The 22,600-nt window shown below is 44.4% G+C and overlaps 2 protein-coding genes across 4 annotated transcripts in view; one reads left to right on the forward strand and one right to left on the reverse strand.

The window, feature by feature from the left end:
• Positions 1-3,560: 3,560 nt before the first annotated feature.
• On the forward strand, positions 3,561-18,746 carry LIG3 (DNA ligase 3). Its single transcript, XM_080357208.1, has 20 exons — positions 3,561-3,681; positions 4,370-4,944; positions 5,428-5,565; positions 6,516-6,713; positions 7,162-7,313; positions 8,224-8,390; positions 9,039-9,116; positions 9,223-9,391; positions 9,578-9,733; positions 10,159-10,290; positions 11,077-11,156; positions 11,594-11,681; positions 12,617-12,694; positions 12,958-13,081; positions 13,454-13,596; positions 14,430-14,504; positions 15,091-15,237; positions 16,234-16,408; positions 17,306-17,400; positions 18,216-18,746. The coding sequence occupies exons 2-20, from the start codon at positions 4,389-4,391 to the stop codon at positions 18,447-18,449; spliced, it is 2,985 nt and encodes a 994-aa protein (XP_080213334.1). The 5' UTR covers positions 3,561-3,681; positions 4,370-4,388; the 3' UTR covers positions 18,450-18,746.
• An 828-nt stretch (positions 18,747-19,574) lies between these two features.
• The window catches only part of RFFL (ring finger and FYVE like domain containing E3 ubiquitin protein ligase), a 29,011-nt gene continuing 25,985 nt past the window's right edge, over positions 19,575-22,600 (reverse strand). For all 3 annotated transcript variants that reach the window (XM_080357209.1, XM_080357210.1, XM_080357211.1), the window contains exon 8: positions 19,575-22,246. In XM_080357209.1, coding sequence (XP_080213335.1) covers positions 22,065-22,246 — 182 coding nt within the window. In that variant the 3' untranslated portion in view covers positions 19,575-22,064. The remainder of the gene's footprint in view (positions 22,247-22,600) is intronic.

Genomic DNA, 22,600 nt, shown 5'->3' on the forward strand with positions numbered 1-22,600 from the left:
CATATGCAAATAAGTGAGTAATACTGAGCTTTGTAATTCCCTTACATGGCTTCTTGAGCTGTCATTTAACTGACATCACTTCCCTTTTTTTCCAAATGTATTTCATGTATATATGTCTCTCTTCTATGATCTCCTCCATTTATCTTATCTCTTGTATTTTAATAAACTACATGTCCAGATTTAGTATCCTCTTTAGCAGCCAGAGAGGGAGATGTATTTGTTCATTGCAGTTATTAAAATTCTAAACATCTCCCTCCTTTTATTTGATTTTAGTGAGATGCTGGACATTTTCTCAATACCATGAAGATTGGATTCATTGGAATGTAACTCTGAAAGAAGCCTTGCATCGAAACTTTAATTTCAGTTCAAACCCCCATCAATTTAAGGTATCCCCAGGGGATCTGGATAAGGTAAGGTAAACCTTTTTTTATGAAATATTTTGAACACTATTTTAAGATTAAACTAAAATTATTTTTTGCTTCTAACTATGAGAAATTAAAACAAAACACACAAACAAAACCTGAGGCCCTTGTTTCACTTTCATGCCTATTTTAACTCCCAACAGGACTCTGGATGGCCACTTCGCTTAAGCAAGGACAGATTTAAACCTTTAAATCTGACTTTTAGGGCATTATCTTCAGTGTATTAGTGGAATAAACCACTTAAAACAGAGTTCTACTTTCCTAGGGCCCTCTCCACTAGTCTGTCATTGATGACTTTCAAACAGAAAGAGCATTATGCTAAGAGGCTCATCTCAGCAATTCCAGTATTAGCTACCAAGAGATACACCAGCAGTGATTCCTCGCTGATCCTTTGAGGAACAGCAGTGATTTGTCCCCTAGATTTCTCTCAGCTTTCTGTGAACTCAGTGACCTGTAGTTTTGTGGAAAGACTCTCATTGGATATGTTACTCCAGTCACAGCTGTTTAAAGGTACACCTTGGCCAAAGTGGGGCTTGAAGGAGTTTATTCAAATAAGGCTGTAAAACCCAAAGTCATTTTAATTCCTTCCCTTGCAAACACACTTTCCCACTCAGAATAAAAACAGCACATTGCAGCCTCAGGGGAAGAAAGGGCTTATGTAGAAAACTTAAGAGCAGTGGCCAAAATCAGGGGCCTTCAGTCCTTGCCAGTTGAAACTTCCCTATTGCTTCCTTATGTCTTCTCAGACCAAAAAGCTCAGAAGATGCATAATTTCAACTTTCTACCTGTTCCCTTGAGGCCACAGTAGAAGAACAGCAAAATTAATGCTCCAGGCTGAACTGACCTCAGCTACATTGCTCCAAAGAGAGCTGGAATTAGGAGTGCCCCAGCTTTGCTGCTGTTATTCCCAGACCTTTCATAAGCAACCAAACATCAGTTGTGTCTGTTTCCAACTGAAGAAATTAATCTGAAACTCAGACTTCAACCCGGCAGTGTTCTGCCACCTGCCTGTGCATTCTGCATTTCATCACGGCTGAGATCATCAATCTCCACTCTCAGTATCATCCTCCAGAGGGGAACTCTCCTACTTCACTTACCTGTCTTTGCTGCCACCTAAACCCCCTCCAGACTGAAAAGAGCCAGAAGGCAATTCATCTCAGCCTAACTCAAGCCTCTGAAATGCCCTCTGCAGGTTCCTCTACTGATTATAGACAAAGCCTGGTCCAGATCTTGTTGCTGACTTACAGACAGTGAAAGCTAGGGAAGCAAATCCTACCGCTGAGATGTCGCTCAGCTGCCTTATTTAAATCCAATAACAACGCACTGCAGCGAGTGTCAAGCCCTTGGGTCCACCTTTCCATCTTTTTTACCAGTTGCAAACACACAATGAATGAGAGATGTCACCAAAGGGGATGCTGTGAATGCTGCTCTGTGCTCCCAGCGAGCTCTCTCTCAACAGTGTACCCACATCCTGGGTTTTATTGTTCTCTCTATATCATTGTTAACACAAACTGTTACATCAGTCACTGCTGGTTCTGTAAATAATTTCTCAATGGCACACCTTTTTCAAAGCAATTTTAACTATTAAAAGTTTAACCGCTTTAAATTTGCGCACATACCTTTAATCTGGGTCTGTCAAATGCATGGTCTTGGAGCTGAATGCATACAGCCTTTTCATTCAGTGTTTTAAAACTGAATCATAGTGCTGGTCTGGACGACTTCTACGTAAAGTCTATAGCAGTCAAAAAGTCCTTCATAAAGTCCCCGAATCCTTCTGCAATTCCTCTTCCATGACTCAAAGCCCCAGCTGGATTTGGGTGTGGGAGCTTCTTTCTGTCATTTTGGAGGTTCCATCACTTCTAGGGCAGGAGGGACAGGAAGGTGTGCTTCTATCCTGAGATCATGGATTGAGCGCGTTGTCCGAGAGCAAAGTATAAAGTATTGCAAACTAATCCAGTCTGACTGCTGATCGGAAACTCATCTCACTGACCTCAACCCAGTTTCAGGACCAACCCTAGTTGTTAATGCTCATCCACAGCTCCAAATAGTGGAGTTTGTGTAGCTGGAGTTTGGTATGCTGAGAAAAAGAGGAAGACTGCCTGTAGCTTGCCTTACAACTAGCTGAAGGCCAGCAAAAAGAGACACGTGTCCGGGAGGCAAATTCTGTGCTTTATGCCTCATACTCTGCCTTTGAGGTACAGCAAAGCAGGTCAGGGACAGCCTGGCCATGACAACCTACACAGCATCCTTTTCCTGGATGAAGGCAGGAATCCCGTTGGTATATATGGCATGCGCTCCAGCTTCCTCAGCAGCTGTCTGGCCCATAGGTCAGAGCAGCAGGGCCAGCTGCCACCAGCAGAGAGCCACCAGTTGGACTGCAGGAATGACCCATCCGCACGGGGCTGAAGGACCGTTCTCAGGGGGCTGCACTGATATCACAGCACCCCAGGGCCTGTACGAACACAGCTCCACGTTGGGAGGGCAAGCACAAGGCAGCACCTCAGGCCCACACAGTGTGAGGCTCTTGGAGGGACAATTTCAGGTCAGGTGACAGAGCAGCACTTCAGGCCTGTGCAGCTCTAGTGTAGCACTCTTCGAAGGCTGGTAACACAGCAGTCCCTCACAGCGGCACAGACACAGTGCAGTGCTCTCAAAGGGCCCATTTCATAAGGCTGAGGATAGAACAATAGCTCAAACCTGCATGAACACCACACAGCACTCCTGGAGAGCTGACTTTGAGGGCCAGGTGACACAATAAGTACCTCAGACCTGCACCCACACAGCGGGAAGACCCACACTCTGGGAAGACCGAAGTGCTGAAGCCGGGGATAGGGCGTTCCCTCAGACCTGCCCCACACTTGACGCAGTGCTCTCGGAAGGCCGATTTTGGCGGCCAGGAACACGACATCACCTCAGAACCGCCCGGGCGGCGGCGGAAGCGACGACGACACCGCCTCGCGCGCGCCAGAGGCGGGAAGACGCTCGCACGCGACGGCGCATGACGGTGAGCGGCACGAGGCCCGGCCCGCGCTCGTGGGCGGGGCCAACCGCCTACACGGCCGCTCCGCGCACGCGCAAGACCCGGGCGCCAAAGGCGGGCGGAAGAGGCGGGGCGCGAGGCGCATGCGCGCTACCCTCCCCGGAAGCCCGCCGTTAAAGGCGCGTTTGTGGCGGCGGCTCAGGCCTAAAGCCGGGACTGGAGGGTCCCGGGTCCGCCGGCCGGGGCTGAGGGCGGGATGGCGACGCCGTGAAGATCTCGGTGAGGCCTTTATCTCCGTGGCGGCGATGGGCAGGGCGGGGGTGTGTATTGGCGGGAGGCTGCCGTTGGGCCGGGGCGGGAAAGCGGCCTTGGGGGGGCCGGGGCTCGTGTGTGAGGGGAGAAGGGGCTGAGGAGCCTGAGGGTGATGAGGGGCTGTGGTGCGGGTGTGGGGAGGATCGGGGCAGGGCGGACGGGCTCGGGGTGCTGGGACCGGGTGTCGGTGGGAGAGCCCTGGGGGAGGGCGGAGGCCCGAGGGCTCCGAGGACCCCGCAGACAGAATCACAGAATGTCAGGGGTTGAAGGGCCCTGGAAAGCTCATCCAGTGCAATCCCCCGATGGAGCAGGAACACCCAGATGAGGTTACACAGGAACCAGGTGTGTTTTGAAGTCTCCAGAGAAGGAGACTCCACAACCTCCCTGGTCAGCCTGTTCCAGGCTCCATCACCGAGAAGTTTCTTCTCATATTAAAGTGGAACCTTTTGTGTTCCAGTTTGAACCCATTACCCCTTGTCCTGTCATTGTTTGTCACTGAGGAGAGCCTGGCTTTATCCTCCTGACACTCACCCTTTACATATTTATAACCATTAACAAGGTCACCCCTCAGTCTCCTCTTCTCCAAGCTAAAGAGACCCATCTCCCTCAGCTTTCCTCAGCCAGGGTTGCTCAGTGTCTCCTCTCTCACCTGCAGCGCACACGGAGCGGGCTGGATGCGCAGGGGCTGCAGGACTCTCGCACAGGCTGCCCGGACACTCCACGGGGGCACAGGACTTTTCTCCCCACACATACGGGTCTCCCTGCCAAGAACCCACCTTTGCCAAGAACTCCCCAGGGCCAGCCCCAGTCCCTGGCACCAGCTGCTGTTACGGGCCGTATCTCTCCAGTCTGCAGGCAGAAACCAGAGCGCTGGTGCTGGGGTTTGCCGTTTCTCCAGGCTTTTGAACATTTGGCTTCGCCAAGCTTGTACAGCCGCAGAGGACATGGCAGAACAGAGGTACTGCGTGGACTATGCCAAGCGCGGCACGGCGGGCTGCAAGAAGTGCAAAGAGAAGATCGTGAAGGGAATGGTGCGCATTGGAAAGATCGTTCCCAATCCTTTCACCGAGTCTGGCGGGGACATGAAAGAATGGTACCATGTGAAGTGCATATTTGAGAAGCTAGAGAAGGCCCGGGCCACCACCAAGAAAATCGAAGACATCACAGACTTGGAAGGATGGGAAGAGTTACAAGATGGGGAGAAGGAGTTAATCAACAAGCACATCTCAGGTAAGACATGAAGCAGCACCTGTGTCACTTTTCTCCTTTACTCATTTTCTATTTATGCCACCGATTGCCGTGCAGCCAAAATCCTCAATGATATGTTGGTATGAGCCAGTGACACAGTGGGCAGCGCTGCTCAGATCTGTGTCTCAGCACCATAGGAAAGGGAAGAAGTAGTCACTTCTACAATAGCACTTCTTAATCCATTTTTCACAACTGATTATGGAGAAGGTCTAGGTGGTTTAATTCACATGCAGATAAGTCCCAGTAGGAAGCATCAGTTATTTTCAGTTTTCAGCTTTTTATCCATAATCTTTAGTAAATTATGTAGTCTTTTAACTTTTGCTGTCTGAAAAATGTTTCTTCATTTTTCTTCTCTTCCATTCTCAGTTCTTTGAAGACTAATTTGTTGCAGTATATCTTCCATAATATGTTAAGGGATATATGAGATTATTTCTGACTGCTGGTTTGAACTTTGCTGTTTTACAGAAGCTAATTCCAAGGCTGGAAGTACACCGAAGAAGAAAGTGATAGTCCAAGCTAAGCTCACTGCCACGGGACAATTAACTACAAAAGATCCATTAGCTCTCATCACTCCATCACCCAAGAAGTTCTCTGGCTTTACAGGTAGGACTTAAGAAACTGATTCTGGTAAATCCTTCTCTTCTAATATCAGCATCAGAAGAGTCTTAACTTCACTCAGATCAGTAGATTTTATCTTTAGAATATGGTTTATTTTTAATTACTTTTTAAAAATGTGGTTTGTTAAAGATTTTTAGTGTTTTCTTAGGCTTGAAAGAATTAATGTTTGAGTTTCTAGTATTCCCAAGGGAACAAATTTTTGCAGTAACCCACATTGTCAGGCTGACTCGTCTACTGCCTTAGTCCGTTGGCCAGTTTCAAACTGTGAAGGTAAAGACTGAAGATATCCCATGTGGAGCTCAAAATTTGTAAAAAATTGGTTGTGAGGGATTCCCAGTTGCGTTGTTTGTGGAAGGGGAGGATGGTTATTCCTCAGCAGCTTGTCTGGAGGAGCAGCTGCCAGCAGGACAGTCGGTGAGTAAGCACAGTGTGACCTGACACACACCCGTGGTTCTGAACACCCAGAGCACAAGTTGCCACATACATACAGCCAAAATGATGAGAATGTGTAGGGATGTATTATAAGAGAAAAGAGGGGATAGGGACATCTTTCCCCCATTTCAGAAATAATCTTAGGAAAACATCTTGCTGTGAAGGGCAAAGGCTTATACAGTAAAAATAAAAGAGAAGCATCAGCCAGCAGGAATTCCTTTTCATCAAGGTTTGGTCATATTTGTCTCATAAAATTCAGGTCCAGAAAATACTGGTGTACTGGGAAAAGCAAAGCTAATTAAAAAATAGTTTAGATTTTTTTTTAAATGGTAATTAAAATTTAAAGTCACAATTTTTGGCGCAGTACACATTATTCAGTTTTGAAGCTTTGCCAGCATACTGGGATTGTTCTTTTCAGCTTGCCAAGCAGAGGTAGCTTCAACTTCAAAATTTGCACCATATTGTACTTGTTAAAAAAGCAACTTCTTATGTCTTTGATGCAGCCAAGCCAAAAAATTCAGAAGATGTCTCTGCAAACTCTTCCCACAAGTCTAGCCTCTCCGCAAAACAGTGCGATCCAAAGCACAAGGACTGCTTGCTGCGAGAATTCAGGAAGCTGTGTGCCATGGTCGCTGAAAAGCCCAGCTACAACGTGAAGACGCAGATCATCCAGGATTTCCTGAAGAAGGGATCTGGAGGAGGTATGGTTCCTGCTTAGTGTTCTCAGCATACGAAAGCCCTCTCAAAATCAACCTCAAAGTAGTATTTCAAGAGTGAGAGTGAAATAAAATCCAATAGCTATGTAGTCCTAGCTGTGTGCTGTGATGATTCCTGAACTATGGAGAGAATGTTTGCAAAGTGAACTATTTATCTAAATGACAAATTCAGATAAGAATGTCTCAGTTTAGGATCATGGGGAATGTTTGTGGGTGCTGCCATACTTAGTGCTGACATCAAATATGGAATACAGTTGTGGGTATTTCCCCTAAGAAATCTCGTTTCATGTGAAGCAGGACAGCATGGTGGGAAGAGGAAGCTCCAGCTGTGGACTTTTTTTCCCCTGGGTCGTGCTAATGGGTACAACCAACCAGAGCCTGTGCATGAAAATAAACTGTGACAGTTTCTAATGGCCTGTCTTTTTTTTTCCAGATGGTTTTCATGGTGACGTCTACCTTACCATTAAGCTGCTGTTACCAGGAGTCATTAAAATTGTTTACAACTTGAATGATAAGCAGATTGTAAAGCTGTTTAGTAGGATTTTTAACTGCAGCCAAGAAGAAATGGTCCGAGACCTCGAACAGGTGAGTACAGACAGCAGTTCTATTAATTTCTGCTGTTCAGTCCCTTGGTATGGAAATTCTGTAATTTTTTTAAACCACTGTTTAAAGATTGTTAGCTTGACTGTTAGAATAGGAGTCGGTGATTTTTATTTCTTTTTTTCTTTAGCAGTTTTCATAGCACTTTCTGCCATCTGGAATCTTTAGAAAATAATGTTTGAACAGAAACAAGACATGAACTCACCTGCAAAGCTTTAGAAAGCAAGACTAAAATATCTAGGCAAGTTGGCCTGCATCAGCTTTGTCTAAACTGCTTTGTCTAGCGTTTTCCTGTGTAAATGATTTCTATTCCTTTTTTGTAACATCACGTATCAAAAACTGTGATTCAGTTAACAGATCTGTTACTGTGAGCTGAAGTTGGTTCATACAGTTAAGCTCTGCTTGTTCAATTGCAAGTGCTCAGATGTGTGTGTTTAATTCCTGTGTGCGGGAGTTGGTAACTGGCTATGCACACTTCTGATTCATTGCAAGATGGAGAAAATGAGTGAATTAGATAGTGAAGTGAACTATTTCACCTCTCTTTATTGCCTTGGTATACACTGCCTTCTACTGACATCACTGACTGTTTCAGATCCTTGGGTTTACAAGTGGATTCATCCTGAGGAAATGAGTCTGTGATGCTGCAGCAGTGAAAAATAGAGCAATGAGATGATACTGGTACCTTTACATACCTTTTTTGTAAATGAAATAGTTGAGAAGCTTTATTTGGTGTCATGGCAGCTTTTTTCTAATATTTGATTCAAATTCCTTCATGCAATCCCAGGATCAGTCCTGTGCTTTATCCTGCTTTTTAGAACCACATTGAATCTCCAGTGGCGTCCCCATTATCTAACCACAGCTCTGATCCACACCCTTGTTTTGTTTTTGGAGACAGGGAGATGTTTCCGAGACCATACGCCTCTTCTTCGAACAGAGCAAGACTTGTCCTCCAGCAGCCAAAAGTCTCCTGACCATCCAAGAGGTAGATGAATTCCTGTTCCGGCTGTCAAAGCTTACTAAGGAAGATGACCAGCAAAGTGTGCTGCAGCAGATCACTCGCAGGTAAGGAAAGCAGTAAGTCTGTGAAGGTTTAGCCTAAAAGCAGGAGGAGTTATCTACAAATCACAAGCTGGCAGAGGTGAAAAGCAAATCATAAGCCACAGAGACTGAACTTAACATCTACAGGCCACAATTAGTGGTTTGATTAAGATGCCTTGATGGCTGACAAGCAGTGGAGAACAACATGTGGCTCCTGTTCATGCCAGAGAATTTCATCCTTGTCTGTCAAGACACTGTTCAATCAGTACTCAAGAAGTGGCTTGCAGAACTACCTCAGTGGTACTTAGCTGTTAATTAAGTTGCTGTTCTTGCGTATGTTGGGAAAAGCCTTCAGGGCAATTAGACATGTTGAAGATTCTTGATGTGTCTCAGTTCGTGTTGATCAGAGGCTGAGGACGTTACTATCACTTACTCTTGATGCGTTAAGTGAATTTTGGAAGGTACATCGACACTGAGGCAGAATTAATTTTGGTATTCAAATATAAAGATGCTAAAAATTCTTTGGATATTCTCTTGTGTCCTCATTTGCATTTAAACCCTACAGACGGGGAGAACCTTTCTTTTACAGAGGCCTGTATTCAGTTTCTTTTTTCAGCTGGAAAGTAGTTCAGTTAAGTGTCTGCCATCTCTTCATCTTCTCTCGCATTTCAGATGTACGGGTAATGACCTGAAATGCATCATCAGGCTAATCAAGCATGACTTGAAAATGAATGCCGGAGCAAAGCACGTGTAAGTCTTACCTTTCACTGTGAGGTAAAACCAGAAGTGGGCATTAGCTTCATAAGCCAGGAGCAGGAGAGCTGAGATCGATCATGTTTCCCTCCATTTCCTAAAGGTTGGATGCTTTGGATCCCAATGCTTACGAGGCGTTCAAAGCATCACGCAACCTCCAGGATGTGGTGGAGCGAGTGCTGAAGAACCAACAGGAGGCTGAGAAGATGCCGGGGCTGAAGCGGACCCTGAGCGTGCAGGCGTCTCTGATGACCCCGGTTCAGCCGATGCTGGTACGTTGGCTCCCCTGCAATGGTAACTGTCACTCTGACAGGAGATGGAGTTCTCATGTGTACTGTTGGAGAGCAATCAGTAGACAGATAAGTGACTGACTGTGTAGTATGAGCTAGCAGATTGTGCAGTGCTGATTTTTATGTATGATGCCATTTTATAAAGTGTTTTCTGTCCACCTTTCTAAGGCTGAAGCTTGTAAGTCGATCGATTATGCCATGAAGAAGTGCCCAAACGGCATGTATGCAGAGATCAAATACGATGGCGAGCGGGTGCAGGTCCATAAAAATGGAGATCATTTCAGCTACTTCAGCAGAAGCCTCAAACCTGTCCTCCCTCACAAAGTAAGCACCTAGAGACTGTCTCTTAGGTTCTGCCAGCTCCTCTATAAACATGACTGGATTTAATATTTTCTATAGGCAGGGGATATATCTTAGGTTTTAATTTATGTAGATAATTGAAATCTGGAAAAGCAACAGTTAACAGAATTGTCAGTTTTGGTGAACATTTAGAGCTTAACACTCAAGCTGTCTGCCTTAGAGTCCTCTTTATGCACTGCATTTGGGAGGCTTGGTGTCACTTGGGTGACTTGGTTCTATTTGGTTATTAGATTGCTTTTTCTTTTTGTAATCTGTGCTGTCCATAGCACAGTACAAAGAAAACTAGTGTGGATATGCCTACAGGTGCCTCAGACATGAAAGCATCTGCATTGCAGTGAGTCCATCTCTTCAGCCAGTAGACATGTATTTTTCTTTAATTTTTTCCCCAGGTAGCCCACTTTAAGGACTTCATCCCCCAGGCTTTCCCTGGTGGGCAAAGCATGATCCTGGACTCGGAAGTTCTTCTGATTGATAACAAAACTGGCAAGCCACTTCCTTTTGGGACTCTCGGTGTGCACAAGGTAAAAAACAAAACAAAACAACCAACTTTGTTGTTGTTGGAGGCATTATTCTACTGACTTAAACACGCCAGCATGCAATCTGTTATCACAGGATAATTTAGGAGAGCTGGTCCTGACTAGAGCAATTGGGGAAAAAATAAGATCCCTGAGAAAGCTGATATTAATGAAAAGGTGCTCTAATATGATAGATTTGATATTAATTGAATCACTAGCAGGACAGTAATAACACTTCATCTCAAGATAAATATTAAAAAAAAACCCATTGAAAATCTTGTAATTCTGTCATTGCATTTCATTGCTCGTAGCAGTGGATGGCAGATTGGAAGACCAGAATGAGGCAGAGAGTATTTAGTCCACATAAATATTATGTAGTGCTTATGTCTCGATTAAATGGTGGTGAGGAAGAGGCCAGTAAAATGAAAATTAAACTGTAAGTGCTTTAACTTAAAGCAGCCATTAATCTGAAGTCTCTGGAATGCTTGTTGGTGTTTTGTTGCAGTAGTAGTGACGGATGTTACATTGCCCAAAGTCATTAATATTTGTGGCATTATTTTACTGTCACTGGGAAATTAGGATGTTTTATCTCTCAGTTTGTGCTTTGACACATTCAGTCTAAATCTTAATTCTCAGAATATTTCTGTCTTTTAGAAGAGGCCTAAGCTTTCTATGATTAAAAGATCATGGAGATAAAAATACATCCTTTTGTTTCTGTTATTTTTCTAAAACTCCGTGTTGCTGCTCGCTATGAGGGCAGATTTCTTTTCATCGATGTTAATTGTCTTTCAGAAAGCTGCTTTCCAAGATGCCAACGTTTGTTTGTTTGTGTTTGACTGCATCTACTTCAATGACGTCAGCCTGATGGACAGGTACGTGTCTGGCACAGCCTGAGAGGAGCCTGTCAGGTTTCCCTGGGTGAACGTTCTGGAATACACAACCACTGCGGAGGGAGCAGTCCATGTTGGATATTAAGAATGGCATTTACCCCTCTAAAATCAAGAGCACATGGGAGGATTCATGCTGTGCTAAAGAGCATAACTGCAGAGCTCTGTCTTGCTCTACAGTTCCAAAATATCAGGAATAACTGCATTTTAGCTAAACTGTGTGTGGTTTCATAGCCACTTCTGAAACTAAATGGACCCTAAACACAAATGTTTCCTGGAGGAAAGTAAGAATTCATTGGCCTTTCTGGAACTCTGTAGGATAAATCGTTTAATTATTTAAATAGCTTTTCTCAGTGTTCACATGACTGGTATTTCATGTTGAAATTGCTTGCTCGTCCTTAATTATCCATACCTTGGTTTAGGCCCTTGTGTGAGCGCCGTAAATTTCTCCACGATAACATGGTTGAAATCCCGAACCGGATCCTCTTCTCGGAGATGAAGCACGTCACGGTGAGCTCCATATTACAACAGCACACATGGGGGTCTTGGAGATTGCACTCTGGACGTTTCACTGCTGCTTTACCACGTGGCCTTTTTCATGATTAAGGCTGCAAATCCAGCAATTCCCTGCCTGTCAAAATGGTTCTGTGTGCAAGATTTCTTGAGCTCGTGTTGTTCAAGAGGGCTGTGCTTGTACTCCTCGCTTGTCTTGACTACAACTACTTCACTGTAGACTGAACTTGCATGTCTCTCTTTTTTTGGCTTCCTGATGATTTTGTAGACATTTTAACTTTGACATTGTTAGGAGGAGCTAAAGCCTGTTGTAACTTAGTCTGTACCGTGCAGTGCTGAGCTGTGTAGAGAAGACTGAAGTGTGATTGGAGCTGGACTACTTCCAGTTTCCAAACTGGCAGCTTCAAGTGCCACACAGCCCAGATACATCCTGAGTGCTAAAACTGCATTTAGACAGCAGCCTGGGTTTACTTTTGTTACACAGAAGCCACATATCCTGTTATTTTTCCCCACTGCTACTGGTTTCTGTAGCACCTTGGTTTTAGTGGAGAATGCTTGGACATGTGGGGCAGAGAAAGCATTTTGGGAAGAAGTTGGCGGTTGTACAGAGAAGTAAGCAGGCACTGCTGGCTGAGAAAATCTGATCTTGCACATGAGGGACATATGCAGGACAGAATCAGTGCAGCTACCTCATCTCTGAGGAGTATTGTTGAACAAACTAATCCTTCCATTGGGACATATTCCCAGCTTAGTCACTGGATGTACAGGAAAGAGAACACATGGGAGTCTCTATGGAAAACTATTTTATGAAATTACCCATTCATCTCTCTGCAGCTGCTTTTATTTTTAGTGCACCACTGCTCTAAATAGAAAGCCTGAAGACCGCAGCCCTTTGACAGTCTTGAGCTAACCATGATTCCTTTCCTTTGCAGAAAGCTTCAGATCTGGCAGATATGATCACCCGAGTCATCCGTGAGGGACTGGAAGGGCTGGTGTTGAAAGATCTAAAGGCAGGTTCACATTTGCTCTTCACTGGTGTATGCTGGGAACTGGGGAATAACAACAGAGGTCTGTGGCTGAAGCACACAGGGCTGAGCACCCTTGAAACATCCCTGGGTTCTTGTCAGTGCTGACATCCAATGCAGGTTGCTCCGTATCTGAGCACTGCTGTGCTCTTGTAGTGCTGGGTTGGATAAAGACAAGGGCTATTTGGGGAGACAGCTGTCCACCAGGTGAGCTCCTCTCTCACTTGTTCTTGCCTTGTTTTGCACAGAGTAATTATGAACCAGGAAAACGGCATTGGCTGAAAGTGAAAAAGGACTACCTAAATGAGGGTGCAATGGCGGACACAGCAGACCTGGTGGTGCTGGGAGCTTTCTACGGACAAGGCAGTAAAGGTAAGTCTGTGGAGACGGTTTAAGTCAGAGATCTGCCTGTTCAGAAAACTCTCAATCTTTTCCCCATCCCAGGCCTCCTGTAGCAGTTGGTCTCCTACCAGAATGAGACTGGCTGGAGCAGTCAGGGACTGTCTGCTGCAGCCTGTGCTGTGAGTTTGCACAGCAAAACCTTAGGTCTTGGGCCGGGCTCTTGTGCAGCATAGAGACTCCATTCAGCTCCGTGTGTGGGAGCTGATGCTGTAAAGCCATTACAAGCCCAAGGCCCTTTGACTCCTGCAGATGGAAAAGGGTTTTGGTTCATTACTTTACATTTTGAAAAGCTATGGCTTGTTCTGTAGAAGATGTGAAGCATGCTGCTGTCCCCTCCTGCAGGTGGGATGATGTCCATCTTCCTCATGGGCTGCTACGATCCCAAGAGTGAGAAGTGGTGCACTGTGACCAAGTGTTCTGGTGGCCACGATGACGCCACCTTGGCACGTCTGCAGACAGAGCTGGACATGGTGAAGATCAGCAAGGTGAGATGGGCTCTGGCTTGGAGGCGATCAGAGGAATGCTCAGCAAAGGGCTCGGTAAAAGCCGCCTTCCCGCTGAGCTGCAGTTGAGGTGCTGCCTGAATGCAGAATTGAAGTGCCCTGCTGGGAATGAATAGAGGCTCCATTAGAGTTAAATCAGATCAACTGCTCTGACACAAATGAGATGTACATGTAGCTGGCTTCTGAAGATTTGTGCTCAGATACTGAGTGGGAAGCCAAGCACCATCTGTTTCCTGCTAAGAAAGGTTTATTGGGAAGAGAACAAGTACCTTTTATTTTTTTGGGGGCATATTGTGATTGGTGAAGACCATCACTAGATGGGGCTGTGGGTAAGAAATGCTCAAGTCAGACGATTTTCTTGTGGCCAAATAATCTGACATGTTGGAATTAAGATGTTTTGTGAGTGACTTATTTAGGCGAGGAGTCTTATTTTTCAAGACTTGGCATATAAACAGAAAGCTGAAATTTAGTATTTACTTGACCTCCCGAAGGCCATTTGCATCAAGATTATGTAGTCTTTAAAAAAGGTTGTTTTATGTGCATCACAATTGGAGCAACAATGTTATTGTTTTACATACAGAATGACAGTAATTGAGAGCTGCGTTACAGGTAATTTTTCTGATTCTCTAGATAAGGTGCTGCAGATCAGTGCACCTTGCACTGCAGGCTAAAGCACGTGTCATCCGTACAAAGGCAATGTCATAGCTATGTGCTCATTACTGCTATTATCTTTCAGAAACCTCTTTTGTAGGAATAAGTTCATCTATGATCATAAGTCAGTCCTATCATTGTGGTTTTCTGCTTTATATTAATAGGATCCCAGTAAAATTCCAAGGTGGCTAAAAATTAACAAAATCTACTACCCAGACTTCATTGTCCCAGATCCAAAGGTAAGTGCTGTCATAGTCATTTAACTATCTTTTCCAGCTCTGATATAGCAATCTACTAGATTTCGTTTAAGTATACAAATTGTCTCTCTTACAAGATTAGTCTTCATAGGTGAAACAGGAAATTAAGTGCAAGTTTTTATCTCTGAACCTTGCAGATGCATGTAAGGCTAAGAACTTCATGAAGAAATAATACCCACAGCACTTCTGAGAAGTATTCTTGCCCATTAAATCCCTTCCAGAAGTGAACTTATTTTAAATTTGAGGCATGAAACATCTGACTTAGAACAGTTGAAGCACAACTGCAACCCAAAAGTTGCTGTTGTGTTACGAAATCTATCAGTTTGCTTTGTGCCTTGTATGTCTGATAGGAAAGGTGTTATTTAGAAATTAACATGATATATTAAAGATCTCTGACTCACTGAAATAAGAATATAAGTTTTTCTAATTAATATGACTGAGAAGGTTGGTTTGTGTATATGGAACTCTGTGCTGGGAGGGGGGTTGTTGCAAAAGAAGAGAAACACAATAAAATTAGTTCCTGAGAGAACACAGGAATGTGACGTGGCTTCCTCAATGCTGTGTTTAGAAAGCGCCAGTGTGGGAGATCACAGGGGCCGAATTCTCTAAAGCTGAAGCCCACACTGCAGACGGGATCTCCATTCGCTTCCCTCGCTGCACCCGCATTCGAGATGACAAAGACTGGAAGACAGCCACCAACCTCCAGCAGCTGAAGGTGAATTAGCACAGTGTCTCTGCAGCACATTCGAGAATAAGTTCTGACAACACTCAATATTTAAAAAGCCAAATTCCGATAGCAGGGTATGTAGTGAAGATACCTGCTGCCTGGTAGCTGGGATGCCATGTTCCATTTTTCATTTATTCTAGGCTCAGGCTGCTTGCTGGATTATTTTGATGCGAATATTATTCTTTTCGTGGAGCTTCTTGAGTCTCCAAAGCTGTTGTGCACTTTCAGGAAAGTCTGTGCTGGCAGCTAGTAGTGTCAGCTCTTGTAACAGCCTTCATGGTGGGGAATTGTCCTTCCTGAAAGGGATGATCTTTATTCTTTTAAGTGTTTATGGTCATTTGGTTTCCCGATAATTGCTGAGAATGGGGAGGCACCAGGGAAGTTGAGGGGGGGCCTGGCGCTGCCCCCGCCTCACACAGCTGCTGTATTTCTTAAAGGATAGAAACTGGTTGGCTTGCTGCTGCACCCAGCACTAAGTCAGCTGTCCATAAGCTCTGTTCTCGGTCTAGTTCTTGTCATTTGGACTGTGTTCACACTGCCTGCAGATTGAAGTGCTTGTTATGCCATGGAAGTAAGGAGAGATTGAGCCCAGGAATCCTCCTGGCTCCCTGTGCAGGTAGGGGAGGGAAAGGTAAAATACCCACTTCAGACAGACTATTCCCTGAGTGAGCAGTGGGCACTGTTCATTTTTCAGGCTGGGGAGTCAGGCTCTGAAGAGTTTGTCTGTCTTGCACTGTAGCAGATGATGTGATAGTGGCTTTGGTAGCTCCTTGTATGGCTGCCCTTAATGTCAAGCAGTTGGGTGGAGTGGAGAGAGTGTTAACAAAGTTGACAGGACAATGGCTACAAAGAGATGTGGAAAGAAGGAAAAGCACGAGTGACCACTTTAGTGGGAGAGAACAATCAAGACCATGCGTTAGGGCTCATGTCTGATGTCCGAGGTGTCACTGTGCCTAACGGCAGTTATGTGTCTCTGTGGGACAGGAGCTGTACCAGCTCTCCAAAGAGAAGGCTGATTTCCATGTTGCTGCTGGGGAGGAAGACGAGTCCACAGCTGGCAGCAGCGGAGAGAATGATGGAAATTCCAGGTCTTCCACACCTCACAGCGCTGCTAAAACTCCCCCGAGCAAGTCACCTGCAAAAGCCCAGAAGCCAGAAGGTAAGATGATGCTTTTCAGGGAGAGGAGCTTCACAGTGTCTGGGACGGGATGGGTTTGGGTCTTTGTCTTCTGTCAGATGCTCAGAGATCCCATGGCAACTTTCTTGGGCCTGTCAAGGTTAGTGGGCAAGGCCGTTTAGAGCCTTGTTTTGGCCTGTGTTATTCAGAGCATGGATTGAACAGCCACAGCTCTGAGGTGCACTGAGATTGGGAAAAGATAGAAACAGCACTGAGGATGCTTTTTACCTTGGTGCTTCAGCAACTCATTTAGACAATAAGGCTCTCTGAGATTATATGCTGCCTAGAACAGGTATCTTGAATTTAGTGGAGCCTCAATTATAGTTCGGAACGAAACTACTTTGAAGTGATTTCTCGGGGCCAGCAGTCCCTTTTAATTGTGTTAGATGAAGGTCCTTAGCAGACTGTGTAAGACTGAACAGCAAACCTGCTGCTCCCGTTCCTGCAGATCACATGACCTTTGGTTAGACATTTTTAGCCATGGACCAGTATTTCATTTTATTTGGATGAAATTCGTGCAACAGGGCACCTGGATGGAGGGGGTTTCCAGGTAGTAATTTGCAAAGCTGTCAAATGAGTTTGCTTCACCATCACTTTGTCACTGGGGAATAACATGTAGGAAATTTCTGAGCAGTCTCAAAAAGGTGGTGGGACATTGGAGGGACATTGAACAGCAACATCCTGGAGATGAGGGCAGGAAGATGCCTCACACTGTTTGGAGTAGACAAACCTGTCTTACTGATTACTTTCTAATTCATGGACTTCCCAGAAAGAGAGAGAAAAGCCTTTTCCCTTTTATTGTCTTCACTTTTCTCCCCTCACTTTAATACAAAACCAATATCTACAGAGAGCACAAATGAGACAAGTTTTTGTTTTTAGAGAGCAAAGCACTCATTGAATCCCCTCAAAAGTCAGAGGAGAAGCGAGGTCAGAAGAGAAAAGCATCTGAGATGATGGAAGACAATGGAAAAAAGGTACGGACAGCTGGGCAGCACCCACTTTGGGGTGGGAGGAAGCTGAGGGAGTTTCAGTTGTCTGTTCACTTTTGCCTTCCATCTGGAAAGTCTGCAAAATCTTCCTATAGCAGCACCCTACACTAAAATGAAATGTAAAGGCAGAAATAGCAGCAGACAGCCCTGTTGTGAAGGAAGCGGCAGCTCTTTCCTGTCAGCAGAGCTGGCATAACCAGGTTTGTCGTGCTCAAGGCCAATACTCTGTTCACACACCGACAGGGTCCTGCTCCACAAAGCACTGTGATATTGCTGAGCAGCTGCTCCTCCTGCCTGCTGCATATGGAAGAGTTGGGAGCTGTCAAGGGAGGGAACTGTCCTTTCTAGGCCATTGTGCAGCAAATTGTAGGAGTAGATTAAGAATCACTGAGCTATCATTTCCTGATAAGCATGGAGTAGCTATTTTGATGTAAACAGCAAGTCCTCTCCCAGGGTGGTGGGTATGTTCTCCTACTTTAAGAAAGAAGCATCAGCTTGTAAAGACAAAGACATTACGATCATGTTTTCTGGACCACAACAGCATCATCACTAATAATTCCCCTTTGCTAGGGAAGCGCTGCTCAGCTGTAACATCTGCCTTTCAGGGGACCTCTATGGGTGTTGCTCTTGTGTAAGATTTAGTAGCAAGAGAGAGCAATTTACAGTTATTAGGCACAGGATTAGTGTGATAACCTTGGGAACTGCAAATGGACTCATGCCTCAAAGAATTGACTGTAATTTCCAGACCAATGCAATGTTTTTCTCAACCTCTGCTTCTCATCCCCTTTCACAACACGCAGACGCTGCTGGACATATTCACCGGTGTGAAGCTGTACCTGTCACCCTCTGTGAAGGACTTTGACAAAATCCGGCGGTACTTTATAGCATATGATGGGGATCTTGTGCCAGAGTTTGACACGGCCTCAGCAACGCACGTGATAGGGGACATTGATGACAATCCTGGTGCTATGCGTGTGTCTCCCGACTGGATCTGGAAATGCATCCGGAAACGGAGACTGGTAGCCCCGTGCTAGCAATGTGGGGAGGCTGACCTGGCTTCACACCACCCGAGGACTAGGTAGGTGGAAGAAATGCTGAGATTCCTCTGTGGATAGAAATGAAATGTCCAAGATCCATCTGAAGTAGCTAGAAAGATCCATAGGAACCATATGGAATTAATTAAAACAACTCCCTGAAGAAATGTTGGTGCTGAATCCAGTTTTTCTGCCCATAATTTAGACCACCACACTATCTAGGTGCTGGTTTAGTCCCCTTGGGTTTTTAAAGTTTGGGTATTTTTATAGATAAAGAAATAAAACTGAAGCAGTTTCTTCTTTGCTGTCAGGACTTATTTTCCAAAGGTTATTCTCTGCCTGGACAGGAAAATAGACCATGAAATCCAAATATATGAAACTATTGGCTGTATTGCCAGGGTAGTTTTGCTTCGTGGTGACAGTTTACATGAAGGACACATGTCTTTCCTCTGGTTTGACTTCTCTTTCCTCTTCTAACATTCAGCACAGGCCTGGATCCAGTAGCAGTTTACACCTCCTGCTGTGGGTTTCATATTAAAGGAGGACACCAAATAGGCCTCCATTAGAGCAGCATTGTCTAAGCCTCTTTTTGGAGTGTTTGTTTTCTAAAATATGTTACTTGTGTTCTGCCATTCATGTTTCAACAAGTAAAAGCTGAGAAAGGAACTCCATCTGGATCTTTCAGGATAGTTGAGCAAAGCTATTGCAAGTACTTGAATATTAGTGAAATATGGAAGGTAGATTTTTAGAAATTGGTGGTCATTTTAACTTAATTATTTTGCAAATGACAACATGCATTTGCTGAATAACTCTGCATGAGGAGTCAAGTGCACTGTGTATTGTGAAAGGACAAGTGAGTTGACCGGTTTACTTGTTCCACTTGTCTCCAGGGTACAGAGTGTGCTGTCCTCTTTGTAATCTTCACAAAGTTAAGATGGTACTGCTAAAAAACTTAGTGTTTTCAGTTAACTTTTTTCCTTCAACCTCTTCTGTACTTGTAGCCCACCCACTAATGGTATTTAAGCACCTGTATCCCAAGCCTTTTGTGGCTGAAGTTCAGCAGCAGCTGTAGGATCCTTGTTTTATCCTGGCCTGTTGGTAACAGAGTCAGAAGACAAGGTTAACTAAATCACATTTCAACTTTATTATAAAATTATAAACCAAATTTCTGTACCAAAACTAGTAAGTTTAACCATCATAGTACCAAGAGGATTTAATAGAGAATAACATGCCCTTTCAAGTAGAATATTAACTTTTAAAATATTTAAACTATGTACAGTATACATAAAGCACATAAATATTTCCATTTACTTTATTAGTTCAGATCATTATATTCCTTTAGATCATTAATTGGTTTACCTCCAGATTTTGATATTCCCTTTAAAAACAACTCAATCACACCCATAAGGAAAGAATCCCTCATTGCAAGGGAAATTCTGTAGTCAGGGGAAAAAAGAGAGTCCTCCCTTCAGAAAGCACATTTTGGAGTCATGGTGGGTATATCTTCTCATTCTGAAAATTTCAGGCATTGCTCTGCAGTTTGATTTATCTCCTGTAGAAAATAAGCCTACCCTCTACAAGTAAAAGTACATCTGTCCACAGGGGAATAATCTTCCTGCTAAATTCCCCAGCCCTGAGCTTATTGAAAACTATGACAACATGAATTTTCACAGTGAATTTACTAAATGAGGCTGTTCAACACTTTGCATGTGTATTCCTGGACCCCTTATAGAGATCCCTGTGAACCTCTTGAAGAGTAAATACAGTTACTGCTTACCTGCAGGTTGGTTTTTTTAAACATGATGCATTGAATTGTACCAGTACTGTTCTCATGCTGGAAGCTGTTAAACTTTAAGCCAGAGATTAGAGAACAACCTGAACAGGGAGAGAGGTAAAACTCAGTATTTTTCATTCAAGAAACCTCAGCAGCTGTTGCTTTTTTGTGGGGTTCCGAGACCACCTCAATAGTGCACAGGTTCTGCTGAGTGACAGATTTCTTCATTTTAAGTGCTTTAGTGATTTGCAGAGACCTCCACTCTGTGCCACTTGAGAAGTGAGTTGCTACTCGTGCCCTATTCCATGTTAAAGATTACACAAGCTTCATTTGCTGTTAGCATCGATTACTACTCACTGCAAAAGCAGATGGCTTTGGTGATCATTTTTGTAACTGCATTTCCACTACTCCAGAAGTGGATGCTTGTTTTTTATGCTGTTCCGCTGCTGATCATCCCCCCGGAAAGGGGAAAGCTGGACAGGAAAAATCCTGCAGGAGAAAGTACTCAGCTTCATAACAACTTGAAATAAATACACAGTCTCCCAGTGGCTGAAAACTTAAGGCATCAAGATTCTGAAAGGGAGGTGTGTTACCAGCCCAACAGGCTGAACACTTGCAGGTCACAAAGGGAAAAATAGACCAGTTATGATTTTCTCTAGCAAGGCTGTTTGTGAGGGCAGCTGTAAGGGCTCGTAATTGTCACGTATCAGATCACAGAGTCTCCTATTCCCCCCCTCACAAGCAGAAAGAGCACAAAATAAATTGCTTTTGATAACCAATCTGAATATAACAGGACTGTACAACTGAGCGAAGAGGAGGAGAAAGGGGAAGCTGTTTACTAAACAGAAGCACCTGCAGTGATGATCACTCATCTTAGTGATTCAAGGGAGATCAAGTTTTTCTTTTATGCCTCCCCTCTAAAAGAAGTCAGCTGTACTTAAATATGATTGTGTAGCCGTGAAATCTTTAGTACTCAAGGTCTTTTCCTCACTAAAGACTTAAGCCTTAGATTTGTAGCTTAATCGGGTGAAGTCAGCTCAGTTTTCAGACAATTGCTGGCAGGTCCTGTAAGGAAGCCTGTGAAGTCAAAGGAATCAACAACAGTCAAACTAGAAATCTCCATCTCACTGACATGTAAACAGAAAACCACCACCACTCACGGTAAGGCTGCATGGTTCACAGAGTCTCGCTCCCCTTCAATTTTTCAATAACACAAAGTTATCTTCAAATGAAATTATACATTTTTCCATAATTGCACTAAGCTAGAATTACGCTTATTCTGAACATGGAAATCAGAGGCTGGCTGCCTGTCCTGCAAGCATAAGAATTTAACATTAAATTAATTAAAAAAAAAATACAACATCAAACCAACAAGCACTGTCAGATTTTACTCTTTGAAAATAAAGTTGGTGCTGGGTGTACAGCCCAAGCAGCAAAACAAATGTAGCTCTGAGACTCCAGTCCACCTCTGTTTTAGTATTCAAGGGAAAATCCAAATGCTCTGCATCTGATCCGTGTGGTGGAAAGCCAAGCATCCGTCTATCCCCAGCGCTAGCGGATCATGTTATTCTAGAACGTAGGTTGATAACAATTTCTGTGTCTGCTGCTGGCAATAAGCTCTGAGGAGTCCAGGCACTGTGGTGTAAAGCACTATAGTGGGAAGAGCACAGCCAGGTGCGGCTTAAGTAGGAGCAGTTTTCCCCAGGCTTCATCCTTCCCTCAGTTCCACCTTCCAGTGGGGTCCATATGCCAATCTCTGACCTAACGATTCGTAGCGATTTCGACTGTTTTTCTAACAGCAGATGAGGCTTTAAGGCATCACCAGTCTTCCTTACACACACTTAGGACTTAAAGACGTGGACAGCCCGTATGACGTACTGCCTGCAGATGGGACACTCACTCATCCGCTTCCCGCACTTGGTACAAGTCACCATGTGGCCACATTCTAGCAGGACACAGTCAATGGGTGCGTCCATGCAGATTTTGCAGAGGTTCTCGTCCGTGCCAGGGAGCCCAGCGCCACCTGGGTAAACAGGAGACCACGGTTGGAATTGAGACAAAGAAAGGCACGTTGGTTTAGTGCAACCTGTGAGTTCGCTTCATCAAGGGGCTTCCCTAATGGAGCTTTGCACACCGGTCTGAAAAAAAAATTCCCTTGTGTCTACACTGATGTGGATGTATCTGCTGCATCAACTGGCAAGGAGCAGAAAGTTTTAACTCTTACACACTAATTTCTGTTTGATGAAAACAGAAATACCACCAAGATTCTTAGCAATGAGTTGAATGAAGCAACAGTGGTCTCATTTCCCAAGTAACAAGAGACAGGACAAGAGGAAATGGCCTCACGTTGTGCCAGGGGAGGTTTAGATTGGGTAAC

This window comes from Nesoenas mayeri (genome assembly GCF_963082525.1).
Source record: "Nesoenas mayeri genome assembly, chromosome: 20".
Taxonomy (NCBI): Eukaryota; Metazoa; Chordata; class Aves; order Columbiformes; family Columbidae; genus Nesoenas; species Nesoenas mayeri.

What these genes read in the sequence shown, in the direction of transcription:
- LIG3 (XM_080357208.1), top strand. Translation starts at nt 4,389, where the DNA reads ATGCGCAGGGGCTGCAGGACTCTCGCACAGGCTGCCCGGACACTCCAC. An exon ending in GAAGTTCTCTGGCTTTACAG is followed by an intron (nt 5,566 to 6,515) that starts GTAGGACTTAAG and finishes TCTTTGATGCAG; the next exon opens with CCAAGCCAAAAAATTCAGAA. An exon ending in CTGCAGCAGATCACTCGCAG is followed by an intron (nt 8,391 to 9,038) that starts GTAAGGAAAGCA and finishes CTCGCATTTCAG; the next exon opens with ATGTACGGGTAATGACCTGA.